Here is an 18,760-nt window from a genome sequence, read left to right on the forward strand (position 1 = left end):
GCTCACTGTACTCCTACATTATTATTTTATTTATTTTTATGAAAAGATGCCACCAGGGCAGGTTAAGAGAAGCTAACTTGGGGTGTTAGAAACCTGTGGTACAAAGAAGTAGAGCCATCTATTGCCGGGGGAATCGAATTCCTGGCAGTAGATTTATCTACTTTTAAGGCCTTAATAATACATATTGGAGGAGAGTTCTCCCACTTTAGAAAATATGTAAACAGTCTTGCCTTTTTAGCTAAAACATCCGCAGGATTATTTGCTGATCTAAAAAAGGAAAAAGAAACCTAAGAAATTTGAACATAACTGATTTTATACTTGACTTCCTCCATAGATTATGTCACGAGATGGGAGAAGAGACCCTATTCAAATAACCAAAAAGATTCCTGCAATTTCTTTCTATGCTGAAATTGGCTGTGTTGCTTGCAATAAGTCTATTGCTTTTGCTTCTTCTGGGGATGACGCTGAGATGGGTCATGCTCTTCCTTGTTTGAAATCACCTATGTCATTTCTTAGAATTAGAGAGATACCTGTAGGGTCAGTTTTTGATATCCATGTTGCATCCACATTGATTTTTAGCTAAGAAGATAAGGGCAATTTCCAGGGTTCTTTTGCCTATTTTTCTAAGATTTCCTGAGCATCAGTGCTATCTGGATTCTCTAAATGCCAGTAAGTCAAATGTGTTGAATTCCTAGAGCTAATTGAGGCACTGTTTCTTTTCTAAGACCCAATTGCATCTTTCTTTCCATATAAACCAGATTTTTTTTAGAATTATCCCTAGGGGGATATCGACACTTGGCTTCTTTAACCAAGTTCTGCATATGTCTAAGAAGGTAACAGAACCGTCAAAATTCAAATGTACATGGTTTGGGTTTGAGTCCCATACAGATTTTGCAAAGGTACGGTGAAAAGGAGGTGTTCAATAGTTTCGTCGGAACCACATCCAAAGGGACATTTCAGAGATACCTCTCTCATAAATCTGACTAGTTTAGCATTACTTGAAACTTCATTCTATAAATATTTCCAAGAAAAAAGTTTTATTGTCTGTGGAATATTCAGTTTTCAGAGGATATTGACACATATACACTTAGGAAGAAAATGAAACAGTAAATAAGGGGAGATCATATTGATTTCCTTTTTCATTTTCCTTGAAGTGCATAGACAAATATCAGTATTTATATTACTTAGTGCATGTTAATGGAAGATGTTGGTGCCATGCGTAGAGGATGTTTGTCACTATGAGATAACACGTGTAGTAAATATTTGTTTTGTAAGAGTACTACAACACTTGAAACTTTTCGAAGCAAAAAGAGTACAACTTGAAACTTTAAAACTTGTCGAATGAAACTTTAAAACTTGTCGAAGGAAAATGAGTATAACAGTTGAAACTTTACAATGATAATGGTCGTCATGGATTTTCTCCCGTTGTCAATGTTAGAGCACTGCTCGGTCGAACTCACATGCATTGCTATCTCAAGCATGTTTGTCAATGTTAGTGATCAAAACTATAAGTCTTGATTTCTAGCCAATTTATAGATGTCTCGGACTAGGACATAAATTGTGAGCTTAGACTTCACGACGTTCATCATTTGAAGACGAAGAACTACTAAGGGGAGCTTGTGGAACTTCATCAACAAAAGGTATGTGGAGACTGAAACTCATCTATCACTTGGAAAGTCTATTTATACTTTATTTCCTATATTGAGACACAAGTCCTATTACAATATAGTTTTCTATTATACACATTTGAGATTTCGAGCTGAGTTTATCTCGCTTACATATTTCTCAAAATATGTTTTGGCAAGCTTTCGCTTCGACCAAGTTCATCTTATATTCTTGACGAATGTCAAAATATGATCATGTGAAAATTTCCGAGTAACATATTACATGGTTTGCATGATGCAACACTACACCAGTTTTAGGGATTAGCAACGGACTCTGGTCGTTGCTGACTGGGGTCTCCACGACAGATCCCTGTTGCAAAACACCGTGTTACATTTTTTCGCAACGACATAAGCTCCGTTGCGACTCTCGGTCAGCAACGGGGATTACGCGCCGTTGCGACTTTGTTTATTCGCAACCGGGATCTGTCGTTGCTAAGCTTTTGCTAATTACATGAATACCCCTACCCGGAACTAAATGTTATTGGTTCCGGTTCTAATTAACAACATATCACAGTCGTTGCTAATTGTTTGCAACAGAAAAAAAAGGTCAAGTCTTCATTGACCTGGTCAAAATCCATTTCCCCCCACATTTCCCCCCTGCAATCACCCAGTTCCCCATGTTCATCATTTAAACAGATACAAACTACATTGTCATTAAATAAACATACAAAACCGTATTAATTATGAAAAAAGGATTCACAACAAACTAGTGTACACATAGAAACTTACAAAATTCCTAAGTTCGGTTCATAGAAACTTATGAAATTTCTAAGTTCTTACAACTTAAATCACTATAAGGAGATACTACATAAACTTACAAATCTTGCAGCTGCTAAGGGTCCTAATGGCTGCTGCTTTGTTCTCCAACCTTTCTGATCTCACAACAGAGCATCATTCAATTAACCTGTGAACAAAGCATCAAAAATTCTTCCAATCAGATATCGCAGCGAGCGTTTATAGAGCCAATTTAGTGTAATAATATATTGGATAATTATAAAACAAGACAAATAATACAATAGAAAAGAAGCTTACGTCAATTGAGAGGAAGAACACCAAAGTATGCAACTAAACATGTCATGAAGTCGCACTTGTTAACCCTTCAGAACCCGATGGTTTCTTGGCTATCATTTCTTTATTGCCATCAGTTTGATAATTTCCTAGTGAAGTAAAAGTCCTTCCAACTACAATATCTTCCTGTAGATTAAGGTATACATTTTAGAAATTAAAAAATGAAGTCGTATAAACTGCGCCAATTTGTACACTTAGGTACAAATTTTGATCCATACATTTTTGTTGAAGCATTCTTCTTCAAGAGCTTATCTTTAAGAGATTTGAGATCTGGTTCCACATTCTCACTTTCAGTCAGAGCCTGCAAAACGAAAACAAATTGAACATGAAAATCTCAGCTCACAAAACAGTCCAATAACCTTACCAACACGTACATATGTCAACCAAATGCTTGTTATAGTCATTTTGATGCTGAAGCTTGATATGTTACCAGTTAAAACCATTACTATTAGAAAGCAGATTCGGAGATGTGATAAATCATAAATCACTTACATAGCACTCACATTACGATCATTAGAAACATAATAATCCATAGCATTATTGTACATTTCATCAAAAGTTTACAAGATTATATAAAAAGAATAATATAATGATTTGCTATAAAACTTGTTGTTCCTTAACCAGAACATAACCCAAACTAGCACATAAGAAGTTAGAATATCGGTTAGTAGATAAGCCTAAAATGAATAACTTACAGCGGTTTCCTCGCTATCAACTGCACACTTGCGATCAATTCCTCAAAACAGATCACTACCATCTCCTTAACCACCACCAAAACCACCTGCAACTTTAGTTACATTTGCTCCTTCACGACAATCTCCACCATCAACTGCTCATACCACTAGCGCGCCTCTCCAAAACTCACCAGCAGCAAGCTAGATTCCACTCTCCAAACTCTCTTCGTCCATCACCAATACCTACATCCAATTAAGGACCTCAACAAACAATAAAGGATAATGTCACACCATAAAATTGTTTAGTGTAATCATTTGGTGTAGACTTGGAATGTTTCATTATGATTATTTCAATATCTTGAAAATTATTTTGATGCTAATAGTGTGTGAAAACGGCTATTGTCATCCTCTAAGAAAGTTTAAATGATTAAAATAAAGAGTTTAGAATCATGTAATCATGTTTGGATATAAACATAGCGTGTTCTCGCATTTGTGTATAAGTCCAAAACCGGACACCTGAAGTATGCGTACCCGTACGCGTACTAGCGGTTGTTGGATGTCTGGGAAAGTATGCATACCTGTACGCATCTTGGCGGAAGTCTCACGTCCGAGAATTTTGTGCTGGAGTTTGGAAGTGTATGCGCACCCGTACGCGTACTGGCGTAACCAAACTCGGTCCAGCTACTTAAGTATGCGTTCCTGTTTGCATACTTGAGTTGGTTACTTTCTATGTACATGAACTTAAACATTTATAAATTAAGGAATGCAATCTTTGCAAACCGTGGCTATAATGTTCATGAATTGATTCGACTGAATCAAACTGATTTTTCTTCAGTTGTGTTCTTGTATACTTCTATAAGAATATAGCAATTGAACGTTCTCTTTAACTAGTTTCATTTGATACATTTGAACTAGTTATGGTTAAGATCAATAAGGTTGATATGAGAGTAATCATATGGATAAGTTCGGTTTACTATTGTTGAGCCAACATGATGTACACATTTGGGTACGGTTACATAAACCTAAATGAGGGTACCTTTCATTTGTGTGTAACAAGCTAAGTTCGATATAACGGTTGAAAGATATTATCTTGGTTGAATCAGGTTTTTCATATAACGGTGAATATTGAATGTTTTTTTACCAAGGTACTTGGATTGCAAACCCTGATTTGAAAACTATATAAAGGAGAACTCTAGCAACTGGGAAACCTAATTCCCACACCTGCTGTGTGTTACTAGTTGCATCAACTAGGGTCGATTCTCCTTTAACCTTAGGTTTCTATCGAGAGCTAGCTAGGTTAACGACTTAAAAGACTTCATTTCCAGACCCAACTATTTTCTTTGTAGTTTCGTGTTCGGATGTTGCCCGATTCCATCGTTTGAGTACTATCTTCTCTAAGATTTGCTCGAGATTTAATCTCCGATATGCAAGATAAAAGTAATCACAAACACCTTCGTTTTATCGTTTATGATTCCACAATATCTAGTTTCGCCATCATATGATTTAGATTATTGTGAGGTGATTGATAATACTAGGATGTTCTTCGGGAATATAAGTTCGGGTTATCTATTGGTTCTTGTTCACCTTGATTTTATCAAAGACTGAACAAAAACTCTTGGTTATTTCTGTGGGAGATAAATTTATTCATTCTATAAACTTTTCTGTGTGGGACAGATTTGTTTATCAAGTTCGACTTTGGGTCGTAGCAACTCTTGGTTGTGAGTGAGATCATCTAAGGGATCAAGTGCGTAGTATCCTACTGGGATCAGAGACATAAGGAACGGAACTGTACCTTGAGTCAGTATGAGATTGATTAGGGTTCAACTAAAGTTCAGTCCGAAGTTCATTGGTAGTAGGCTAGTGTCTGTAGCGTCTTAATACAGTATGGTGTTCAAAGATGGACTAGGTCCCAGGGTTTTTCTGCATTTGCAGTTTTCCTCGTTAACAAAATTCTGGTGTCTGTGTTATTTCTTTTCCGCATTATATTTTGTTATATAATTGAAATATTACAGGTTGTGCGTTAAGATCAATCAATTAGATAATCAAACCTTTGGTTGTTGATTTAAATTGATTGACACTTGAACATTGGTGTTTGGTACCATTCAAGTTACTCCTCTTATATTCAATCGGGTTGCATATTTCTATTTGCTAATTGCAGATTGAATTAAGAGTTAGACTCTTTGATATACTTTTCTCTAGATTGAGTCTGGATGTCTATTTGATTCTCTAGAAAGTATATTGGAGTAAGTCCTCTCAAATTGCCAAACGAATTGTTGGGTGTGGTTGTTAGACCTCGCATTTTCAGTCAAAACTACATTAGGAAAACCGTTTAGGACAAAAAATTGAGAGAATGAGGTTGGTCACTGCGACAAAATATTTCCTTTGATAAAACTGCATTAGGAAAACCACTTGGGACAAAACCTGAACACCTGTGCTGGGAAAACCGCTTGGGAAATATCTAAACGCCCAAAACTCATAGTAATGTCTATGTAGACGAGCAAGCTGCCTCATTAAAAACCTCGTCTATAAAACCATGTGGTACAAAACCATACCAAAATAAAAGAGTACGACTAACTCCGTTCAATAATGGTGCTGGACACATATAGGAAGTCTCGTTGAAACACTTACAAGTAAAAAGCCAACGGAACAAAAACTTGGCGAAGGATTACGAGTATATCGCGTTTACGCCGTCAAAAGATTATACGAGTTTACTCCGCCTAAAATATAACTTTCTTAAAAAGGTTGGTGATCCAAATATAATACAGCTTTCAGAAAAAAATACTTTATTATTCACAGTTTGTGAAGGATTTACTTTCAAATATTGCGAAGGGTGCACATCTACCATTTTACACCTCGCATTTAAATCCTCCATCCATCGCACTTATTTTAGTTTGCCTCTTTAACTTCAGGTATAACAATGAAAGGATTCTTGTTAACTCACTTACCGTAGAATCAATTGTATCCTTAAAATGTGTAATCTTCAATACAAAAGTTAGAACAAGAAGATAATGCATGCATTATATTCGTATATGGTACTTCTGGATCATAGAGTATTATTTCTTTGTATATAACTGATAGATCAATCACCTTACACTTTAAGGGATCACATAATAATGGTGCTAATTTAGTATCACAATAAGTTTATGCTAGTATATTCTCGAACTTCAAATCAAGAAAATATATCAATTTCAACGATATCTCATAATTTGGTTCAGACGTGGACCCATGACACACCTTATAACGTTCTTTTCTGAACCCATGAACAACAACATATCAAATCCCATTTTCTCAAATCATCAAAAACCCACTTCTGCTTCACTTCTCGGGCACCTAGTCCTCCTCCCCAATAAACTCGCAAAATAGAGATAGATAGAGAAAAAACCCTAGAAATCTCCATGAACAGAGAAGCACCAGTAGAAGCAGCACTGAGATTAGATTTACGAACAACAACACAAGTAATGAAAAAAACCTCCACGTTGAAAATTGAACTTAAATTATAAGGTCATTCATCGATCGAGATCCATCATTAAAAGCTTTACTATCTCGTATTGATTTATCTGGTAGAAATCTCAAATCATCAAATACAGATAGTGATGATTAATGTATCTACTGTGAATTTGAGTTATTTGTTTATCGGAAATGATTATGATGATGATGGGAGGAAATAAAGATTTACGAGAAAAAATTAGGATTTTCTGTGTTCTTCATGTTTGATTTTTAAATGAGAGGAGGAAGAAGGCACAAATAGGGTAATATCTCGACCGTAGGATTTATGGGTACGACTTAAACTTAGTATTCATATTTATTAAATTTATTAAAGTGTGGTCATAAACAGTCAACTTAGCTCAACGTCCAGTCCAGGTACCAAGCCGTAACATTGGACAAATGTTAGAAAAAAGCCTAAACCTGAGTACGAAAGTCCAATTATCCCCTTTTAATTCATTAATGGTGATTTGAATCAAGTATAATCATGCATGTGAAATCGGGATGGGTTTTAACTGAATTTCATATGATTGATTATAGTGGTGGTGGTGATAGGTCGTGCTGGTTGTTGTGGATATGTTAGTGGTGGTGGTGATTATTGGTGTGGATGTTAGTGGTGGTGGTGGTGAGTGTTTCTGGTTGTGGTAGTAAGTGGAAGTTGTTCTTGTGCATTGAAGAAATACAGTATTTTAGATTGAACCAGAGGTTGGGATCATCATCAATAGAAAAAAAAATTCAAGGGAAAAACTAGACCTACAAGAAGAAATTGAAAAATATTATAGTAGAGATGGTGTGAGAGAGCTGAGAGAGGTGTATTTTTTTCCTGTGAATTATTTTTAGCCGTTGGGTTAATCCATTTATGACCACACACGTATTTTTCCAGTCACATGTTAACGCTCAGTTAATACTGTTAAGTCAACATTATGACCAAACGTTAGCCCAATCTTTTATCCTAAAAAAGCAAGAAAAATTAATTATAGATATAATACATTATTACTTACTCATATCCTACTTTGTATCCGTTACATGTATCCAAAGAGGTAACGAAATCAAAATATAAGTCGTTATACAAATGAAAAATAAAAACAGGTTTTCATACAATATGTATCATTCAATGGGCTACCATAGTTTATCTTTAATATATCAAGGCCATTTGCACTTACTTTATTGTCACGATAGGAACGATTTTTATAACACATGATGGAAATTTGATTAGGTTCCGTCCTCAGTTAACAATATTTAGTTATGATAGAAAACCAACTCAAGTAGAAGTGAATAGAATTTATTATATCTGTCTTTGTATCTGTATAGATTGTTCTCAATATATCAAAGGTATTAGGCCCATTTGTATCTTCAATAAAAGAGAAGGATTCCTTAGAGACATCCGACACACTATAGGTAGGAGAGTGTTGAAAAGTCAAGATGAGGTCAGTGTTTGTTTACTAAGAATATATAATACACAGCTAAAGGATCTATCTAAGTCACATAGAAATGAGTATATTTAATTAATATACTAGAATCACAATTGTAATCAGAAGCATCTTTTAAACCATATATGACAATCGTAGCTTTGGTCGTTTGTAATCACTTGATCCTTAATTACCACATACTTGTCATATGTTGCAGAATAGTACCGTTTCACTATCACCGCAGGAAAAAACATATACTTTCCACAAGGTGCAAAAGAGTACCGCAGGAAAAAACACATATATACTTGCCACAAGGTGCAAAAGCATTTTTTAGTATTATCAGTTTTGTCTTGAGCCTTATCATATTTGTATCTTACAAAATCGGAAACTTATGGGTATTACAGATATTATCAGGTTATAATACAGTCATTTATAGTATACGACATTGACAGGGTGGCGGTGGAATGGTGGTGCTGATGATAGAGGATGAAAAAGTGGTGCATGCAGTAATATGTCCATAATATTTTGTCCTCCACTCTCCTAATATCTACTCCTTCCTCCATGACTCCGATTCTACGGTTGAAAACTGCAAAATGTTTATCTTTTTCTTGTTGTAGTTATTAAAAAAAGAGGTTCTAGTGTGGTTATAGTTGTAACTTTATTTTCTATTTTTCCTAGATCGATAATTTGCATTCAATAGCTCTTATCATCCAACCATTTTTTTAATAGTTTTGGCCCAATACATTTTGACAATAAAACATCATTTATCAATAGAATTGGCCCATCAAATTGAATAAATTCGAGCTTGCACAAATACATAACTCAAGAGAATTAACAAAAAGGTATATTTATTTTGGGTTATATGTGATACCACGTGTATCACATACAAAATGTGTCACATAAAACATGAAATGACGAGGGTAACAAATACACCAAAATCTTTTGGATACCAATTTATAAGTCTGACATCTTGGGTGATTTACCAAAAGGTATACACTTGGTATATAGTTTTAGTTCGAAACAAAACACAACTATAACTATAGGGATCAACCAATTTGTTAGATTAAAATACATTATCTTTAATTTTAATTATAACTAAAACAATAATTATAAATGTAGAAAGCAAAGGTAAAGACACAGTAATATTTTGTTAACGAGTTTTGAACACTCTCAAAATTAAACCGTCATACAAGGACCATTACCAATTTCGTATAGTTGAGACCAAGTAAACTACCCCTAGTTACCTAGTTTCCTCAGTATCTCTGCGCCTACAACCAATCTGGCCAACGCACATGAATCCTAAGATAGAATCCAATATATTAAGTTGCTTCAGCCTCTTTGAAGACTTTAAGCACTCAACCTTTCGACCGTCTTTCAAACAGTAAATGACTAATCTGTTTGGTAACTACTCTTCTTATCTCAAGAAGTTAATCATAGATATTATAGTTGAGTTCACATAGTCTCTTCCATTTAAAATCAATTAAACTCTTTTGTTATGTAAGATCTACCAAGATCTAGATTAACAAGTTAATCAGATCTAGGTATATAAACTATCATATTCGGATACTGAAGAATACCACCAAATGATAGTTTTCCGGTCTAATACAACTATTCAATCAATCGTCTCTCAAAGATAAACGAGATCTAATCGGATCCAAGACGATCAAGTTTGTGCACAAAGCAAATCTCAAAGATACGAAACCAATAAGAAAAAAAATTCTTGTCTTCAATCTTCAATAGTATTTTGTACTTGTATAATAAAAACTTGATTCCAACTTATGATCGATCACACATATAATAAAGTATGTTAACAATGGATGATCACAAGTCAACTACGTATGATCTAACATCATATCTGAACTACCGTTAATCTCTTGATCTACTTTGAGTGACCTTATGTCAAAACAGAAGGCTTTCAAGAATAATCAAACTAGGTGAAATCAAGAGTTAACAACCGTTAGTCAATCAAATAAATAATCGAAAACAAAAATAACAATGCAATACTAGTTTCCCACCAATAATACTAGTAGACGCTTCTTGATCTTAAAGATGTCTTTAAACTAGTGGATGTAAGAGATTTTTCCTAGTTAGGTTATTCTTCACTCCAAGATAATATTGTAAGTAATATTATTAGTCGGCTACAACAGTGACTACAAAATGAATTGCCTGCCTCAGGATAAGTTTGTAAGAGAACAAACTTCACTATGTATAAGGTTGGACACCAAGAAATTTCCATAAATGAAAATATTATCAAGATATGTAATAAGCACCTAGATTCGGTTTTTGTCTAATTCCAACCAATATCCAACTGTATAACCAAAATCCCTCTTGGACAACTCGATATAAATAGCACTTAACTAATATATCTTTCCAGAGATATGCTTTGCTTGCTGGTAAAACAAAACATATACATTCGAAAATCTCAAAAATATTCTCAAACATTTCAGATTGGGATCTCACCTTGAGTATCAAGGAATATCTTTGAACAATAAAATATAAGATTTTAGATCATGTTCAAGTTACTCATTATGTCGACATCTTGAACTTTCCTATTTTGCTAGCCCAATTTCTAAAATCACACCAACCCTAAAGTGCACGTGACTAAAGAAATTGGTGTTTCATATTGAGACTGGTTCTACCACAATTCCCAATTTAGGTAGGGATCGGTTCTACCTTGACTCTCAATATAGGTAGGGACCGGTTCTATCTTGAATTCCAACATAAGCTAGGATCGTTTCTACCTTGATTCACAATATAGGTAGGGATCGGTTCTATCTTGACTCCCAAGATAAGTTAGGATCTGTTCTACCTTGATTTCTTATATAGGTTAGGATCGGTCCAACCTTAGATCTTCAATGAAACCCAATCCTTCAATCTATTGATTTCTTTCACCTACGAAACAAGTTCGTAAGTCTACTTCCTTAATTAAACATAGTTTTCTAGGCATGAAATCAATCATAAGTTCATTAAACAATATAGTAACAAATTACAAAGATTATGTTGATGTCGCAATCACGAATCTAAAAACATAAGCATTATACTTCGTAATATAATATACCAATATAAAACATTCCCAACTATTGATCTTCCTTGACACTTTGATCATATTAATATGATCAAGTCTCTAATACTATAGTTTCATGTATAACTCCGCATTTTATGTTTTCAATCTAAAACTACTTGAATGTAACAATATAAAAATGAGAACAAGTCAAGTCATGTATTACTAACCTCAAGTGGAAGGATTATGTCTTCGTTGATGTAGATACGTCTTCGTTTTCTTCAGGTCTTCGAAGTAATACTTATATGTCTAAACATTTCTAGACTTCCTAATCTAATCTAACAAAGTTGACTTTAGTAATCTAATCAATTGACTTATGAGTTTTGATATTAAAATATGACAAGCAACCTTGACATTTTAAGGGGACAAAAGTAATGGAAAAATTGAATGCTCAGCCCGTAGTTAATGCATGGCTAGATTCAAATTAAAAATATAGACCTCTACATGGGATGGTGCATTCGCAAAATGTGATCCAAGCAAATCAAGAATTAAACTCTTTGTGACAAAGAACTTCAGCAGTAACACTGATGCCAAGAGAAGTTAAATGGAAAGAAGTGGTTATGTGTTTAATAAACAAATTTGGTTGGGCCTATGCATTTGATCTTCAACCCATTGATGAATTAAACATAAATATTGAAACCAGATTACATAATTACACATTGCCGCCGACACAAAATTCCGACACCGACCGGATGACCTGATTCGTAAACGATACACCGAAACCGCCCGACCCGTTTTAATCGACTATAAGTTTTGCAGGTGCAGGCCTAGGCCCATCCTCTAAAGCTAAAGCTCTCCCTTTTTAAATCACCGGCACAAACAGTAGCACCAGCTTTTATCTCTCTTCACTTCTTCTTCTCTTGGAGGGGAAAAAAAATCTCAATTCCTGATATGAACAAACTAAATTTCAAACAAGCTCAACAGAAATTGGGTACGTACTTGAATTTCTTCTCAGTTCAATTTTGTGTGTGTGTTTTTCAGAAAATTTCCTGAACAAATTTAACTTTTTTTTTTCTAGGGTTTACTATCAATGGTATCAAGAAATCAGATCCCAAAGCTACATCAGAAGGTACCCGCAAACCGTTGAAACGGAACTGTAAGCCAATTATTTTCAGACAAGTTCACCAACCAGAACCAGGTACTTGTATTTCTTTCCTATTCAATTTTGTTTTCTTCAGAACAATTTTTCAACAATTTTTTTTTTTTTTTTTTTTTTTTTATTTAGGGATTTTGATCACTCCGAACAATAAATTGGATCCCAAAGCTACATCAGAAAGTACCAGCAAACCATTGAAACGATGTTTGAAGGAAATTACTTCTTCTACTACTCCTCCTGCAGCTAAAGAGCAGAAATTGGACGGGATTTGCAGGGTCTCGTATGCAGAAACTAGTTTTTCTTCAGATTCAGATAATGTTGATGACAAGGAAGAGGAGGAGGAATTGGCAAAAAAAAGAAAGGAGGAGGAGGAGAAATTGGCAAAAAAAAGAAAGGAAAAGGAGGAGAAATTGGCAAAAAAAGAAAGGTAGAGGAGGAGAAATTGGAAAAAAAAGAAAGGAAGAGGAGGAGAAATTGACAAAAGAAAGAAAGGAAGAGCAGGAGAAATTGGCAAAACAAAGAAAGGAAGAGGAGGAGAAATTGGCAAAAAAAAGAAAGGAAGAGGAGGAGAAATTGGCAAAAGAAAGAAAGGAAGAGCAGGAGAAATCGGCAAAACAAAGAAAGGAAGAGGAGGAGAAATTGGCAAAAAAAAGAAAGGAAGAGGAGGAGGAATGGGTTACTGCATATGGGTATAATTCTTACTTCTGTCTTATTGAATTTCATTTTTTTTCGTTATTGTATTGTTTCAAATTTCTCGTTTTTTTTGCATCTTAGATTGTTAAGTAGATAGAGGAGTTTTTTAATGATCTCACGATGTTTGTAGAAATTTGTAAGTGAGACTACTCTATTTGGGGGTTTCAATAGGCGGGTTTCTTGGTAAAATTTGAACAGAAAACTATAATGAAGGGATTGTTGCATGTGATTATGATTTGTTGTAGATTTAGAGTGTAATCTTAAATGTTTTATGTTTATTAGGAGTTAGAATGCCGTTATTCAAGTGACACACATAGGCATTTGTAGCAGTGGATTCGTGATTGTTTGAGGGTTTCGTATGTAAATCTAACACATCATATATTAGTGGCTAAGCAGGATTTTGTGAGAAATTAATTCGATTCAAGTTGGATTTGTTTGACATAGGTTTTCATGAAGGTAGAAAAACTAGAAACTTTTGCCCATGACATGTCTCTCTGCCGTTATTTGTTTTACTGTGCAGTGCACATCCAATACTGTTTCTTCAAAAGTGTGATTCAGTGATCTTGATTGAGATTTAGGTTTATCCGTGTCTGATTTGAGTATATAAATTATATTGAGCAGAGATTTTTAAACACTCTGATCATCTAGGTGAGGAATCTGCACTAATGTAGTAGCCTTTGTTTTAGTTTCTTCAAAGGAATCTTTATTGACTCTAGATAGATGCTAGTTATTATTTGCACTTTCTTCCTTGCTGGTGATGCCTTTCTTATTTTGCGAAACTCCACGCCTTGGTGTTCTGAGATATTACCTACTTTCTCCTAGTGATGAAGCAAGTATTGAATATATGTACTATATGCCCATGTCTTTCTCCTTTTTATCACAATGGTATTCAACAATGTGTATATAATTATAAATAATATTCTGTTGCTGCGTGACAGACTCTCACGTCTCCTACACTTCCAATTATAGTTATTGGTGATACTGTTCAGGGATGATCTCTGTGTCGATAAAAAGATTAAACCTTCTATCATCATGATTTATCAGGTTGCCCTTAAATATGCAATTGTTCTAGGATTTTAATTGAGACATGCTTGGGATATCTTCAAAATTATGATCATGACACTTCTATGTTGAAAATGTAAACGACAAACATGAGCAGGAATCTAGTATTGGCATTGATGCTCTTTTAAGAACATGATTTAGCATCATCCACTTTTGACTTAATTATACGTGATATGTAAGAGCCTTATTACCAGCTCATACAGAGCTCCGAGACACTAGTAGTATACTAGATAGTGATAAGCAAGATTCTGATCTGGATTTGTAACTTGAATGTAATGATTACTTCTTTCTTGAGTTACAAATGATACTACAATTGCCTGTCTATAGGCTTTTCCATGACTGACCCTTGTACTCTAGGTTTATCTAGAGGTTTGTTCTCTTGAAAACTCACTGAAACCGACCTTATCAAGCTTATCTTTCTTCTTACAACTCAACAAATTTCTAAGCATGTCTGTCCGACTAATATGAGTACAACTTTGTTTACTAGACTGACTTGATCTCTAGGTTTTTCTAGATAATTCTTTTCCAATTACAGTTACAAATTACTTCCAACAGTTAACAGTCTCTTGTTTTTTGCTGTCAGATCACAGATCTTGGTCGGGGTTCTAGTTATCCTTTTTATTGAGTAGTTTCATATTTTTGAAGATTATGTGGTTACATATACTGATAAGCACTTTATCAGTGGTTCAGAGCCCTCCATCCATTAATCTTTGACTTGCTAGGTGTTTTTGTTTCTTAAGTTCCTCCTTGCACTGTATATTATCTGTTTACTGTTTGACCCTAATCATTAATCTTTGACCTCTACACAATGGAACCTGCCATCCATGCTGCTTCTTCCCTGTTAATAACGTTTCCTTGGAGCTGGCCAACATGTGGTCTCTCCACTAACTTCTGGTTTACTAGTCACAGTAGCTTCCCCTACGCCAATCCCTCAATAAAGCTTATATAGTTGTGAAAATGCGAACTAGTTTTCGAACATGCATCTGTATGATTTAGTATTTATATTTCTTCTTTTTATTTGCTAGGTTTAACCCACGTGACGCAGACTTGGTATTGCATGAATTAAGGACATGTGGTGTGATACTGAAGCATGTTCGAGATCTAGATGATGGTAACTGGATGCATATACTTTTTAAGGTTCTTCTTTTCCCTGACTTTAAAAATTATGTTCACTGTTCAATTCTTTAGGCAACAGGATTTTATGTAGCCTCCCTGTTCAACCTTGTGCTATTGATGCTACACTTAGACCCATCTCTTAGTTACCATTATTGTTTTGGAACTTCTTTGGCATCTCTCGTTCTCAAAAAGTAATAAATGGATGCAGAGACGGATCGATGCTCAAAAAGCTCTTGGCAAGAGTTGGATGAAGATCAATGGAGGTCTTATTGTGGGTGTAAAGCCACTGGATCCAGTTGACAAACATAAACTTAATGAAGATGATCTCAACAAACAGGATGACCTGGATCTCCGTCTGCTTCATCGTTCTGCTGCCTATTTCTTCATTTTAGGTTCAACTGGTAATGTGTACACTGTCAGATTATCCAGAATCCCGACGTGCAATTGCCCCGACTCAGCGTTCCCATGCAAACACATTCTTTTTGTGTATACTCGTGTTCTCAATCTCCCTTACCGTGGTGGTGATTGTACGGCAAGCTTACTTACAGCCGTAATCAACACAAAGGCATCGGCACCTGAAACCTTGGCTAGTGCTCGTCTACGTAATCGCTTTCACCATCTTTTTCTGATGTCGAAAGTGGGTCCCCAGGTTGGCCCCTCTCCGCCAATGGTCAAGTTGGGAGATGATGCTACTTGTTCTTTTGATGGATGTATTGTTCCATTCATGGTTAATGGAAATCAATCAGATAGTGAGGCAACTGAAGATGAGGACGCTGATGAAGATAATCAGGACTGGGGTATTGTTCAATGTGGTACATGTAGAACCGTGGGACATAAAGAGTGTTTGGCGTTTTCGAGTACATTTAGAGGATTGAAGGTACTTACATGCATGATCTGTGAGAAAGAGTGCTGGATGGGTCGTTCAGTACTGGATAGCTATCCCAACCTGACAGCTAACCTTAGCGATGATGAAGGTGACTGAATGTAGTCAGAATGGAAGATGCTCCTTATCAAAATTAATTAGGTGATTTTTTTTCTTTCTTTTGTAATACTATTTGTACTCCAAATTTCTCCCTGTATTCTCAATTTTTAAATTCAAAGCGTCAAATGTAAAAGATAGATTAACAAATACTCTCTTCTGATAGCTTCTTAAAGTTGCAAGAACAAAAAAGACATGACTGTAACAGAAACAACCCATAGTTCCAGATCAACCACATCTACAGGACATAGAACAGACCCGCAAAATGCACATTCTAGCTGCTGCTGTTCCAAAAAAAGTTTGCAATTTTTTGTAGGCTCTTTGGAATCTTTCGATACACGTTTAGAAGGCTCATTTAGAAGTTGCCTTCCAACTTTTGGAAACAAAAACGTCAAAAAGTTAATTCGAGTACATAATTCAAGTTTTTGTGAAGCAAAAAGTTTTTGCTTATGACTTATGCTCCTGATTTCTGCTTCTGGTATCGAAACATCTCACTTTATCTCATTTTATCTCACCAATATTTTATATTTTAACTTTATCTTAAAAACATTTTATATTAAAAAGAAATAGTAACGAGACCCTTAAAAACTAAATCTGTTCATCTTGCTCTGATTTACCATAGTGCAAAATCGTGTTTGTTGATCCACGTGGCCCAACAAAAGAGATTTTTTGTTCATTGCCATAGGAATAATTGATATATCTGTATAGTGATTGAGCCCATGCAGACTGCTCTGTCTTGTGTGAATCACTTGTGTCTTTGGCGGTGTAGTAGTGTGAGCTGTCATTGACAGTCTGTCCTGTACGTACCATTCCCCTTGTAACACCCTTTATTTTTGGTTTTGAATTTCGGGACGAAATTCTTTTTAGGGGTTAATGGTGTAAAACTCCGTGATTTTTTTAATATGATTTTAGCGTACAAAACCCATCCATAATATTTTGTGCGGACTGTAATTTGAAACTTAAATTATAAAGAATAACTATTTAGTTTTAATTATATTTATGGCTACCAAATAAAATAAAATAATAAAGCTGAATTTTTAATTGTGGTGTATGTGTGCATTGTGGGTTGTGTGTATATATATGTATGTATCTTTGCTAAGTTTGATGTCACGGTGTTTATAAAATAATATGTCCCTTATCAAAATTTGAGTGCTATATAACAATTGGCTAGGGTTTTATTCACAAATAGAAGGAAAAAAAAATCAAAGAGGTGCCGTCACTTTCATCTTCTCCATCTTTCTTCTCTTTTGTCTCCTAGCACAAAACCTTAAAAACACTTTTAGCCATCACTTTCATCTCTCTTTCCCTCTAATTTTTCCCTTTTCCTTTTGCTTTAAACAAGAAAAAGAAAACAAAAAGTAAAAAGAAAACCCAAACTATTAATCCTTCTTCTTCTTGGAAATTGTGCATGTATTATTTGGATTTGGATTCATTCAAGAGTTTAGGATTTGCTAAAAAGATAGGGGTTTCTACGTAATATCAAAATCAAAACTTATTTTAGCATTAAAATTATATTGGTTTCTTTTTGATTTTCAAGCTAATAATCATGATGTTTGTTTTAAATTTATTACGTAATTTTCTTTGTATAAACTGATTTATATGTAAGTTATATATATTGATTATTAACCAGTATTGTTAAATTATTCTAGATTTTTATTTTAACATTTAATGCCTATTTTATTGAGTTTTTGGATTGTGAAAATTGATTTGATGCATTATACTACTAGTGAATAGTTTTGGTTTGTGAAAGTCACTTTGATGGAAGTGAATTTAGATTGGCGAAAGTGAGTTTAATGCATTACTGAATGGGGTTTACTTCAGTTAGTTCTTTGGGATCCGGTTTGGTACACGTAGGATTAAATGCACTGGTTTGAAATGAGTTCTAGAAAAAAAAAGTATATATCTGCTGCTGAAATGCCAGGCCTTTATGGCATCCCACCAGTGGTGTCAACCTTGGGAAGACTGTTCGGGGAACAATAATGGTTTGTTTACCGGAATAACTTTGACAAATAGATTGGGGATTAATATATATGTTTGCTGCTGAAATGTCAGGCCTTTATGGCATCCACCACTGGTGGCTACCCTGGGAAGACTGTTCGGGGAACATTAATGGTTTGTTTACCGGAATAACTCTGACAATTAGATTAAGAATCGTTTGAAGAAAGAAAAAGAAGACTGTTGGGGGAATAATTGTGGTTTGTTTACCGGAATAACTATGGCAACTAGATTAATGATCTAGAATTTGAGGTTGAAGATTTTGAGTAAAAAATGTTAAGTATTTGTGGTTGAGATTGGCGTAAGTATTGTTGTGGTTTTTTGTGCATGAATTTTATTATTGTATCTACTGCATTTGTTTGTTTTTCCGTGCACTCTATTATTTTTTTGAAACTTCCTACTGGGTTGTGGTTTGCTCACCCCCTTTTCCTCCCTTTCCACAGAGAATGAAGAAACATTA

At 34.8% G+C, this 18,760-nt stretch overlaps 1 protein-coding gene across 1 annotated transcript; it reads left to right on the forward strand.

Moving 5' to 3' along the window:
- The first annotated feature begins 12,147 nt into the window (after positions 1-12,147).
- On the forward strand, positions 12,148-16,481 carry LOC113341408. Its single transcript, XM_026586295.1, has 5 exons — positions 12,148-12,290; positions 12,378-12,497; positions 12,585-13,144; positions 15,236-15,347; positions 15,535-16,481. The coding sequence occupies exons 3-5, from the start codon at positions 12,738-12,740 to the stop codon at positions 16,306-16,308; spliced, it is 1,293 nt and encodes a 430-aa protein (XP_026442080.1). The 5' UTR covers positions 12,148-12,290; positions 12,378-12,497; positions 12,585-12,737; the 3' UTR covers positions 16,309-16,481.
- Positions 16,482-18,760: the final 2,279 nt, after the last annotated feature.

This window comes from Papaver somniferum, unplaced genomic scaffold (assembly GCF_003573695.1).
Source record: "Papaver somniferum cultivar HN1 unplaced genomic scaffold, ASM357369v1 unplaced-scaffold_29, whole genome shotgun sequence".
In the NCBI taxonomy this organism is placed as follows: Eukaryota; Viridiplantae; Streptophyta; class Magnoliopsida; order Ranunculales; family Papaveraceae; genus Papaver; species Papaver somniferum.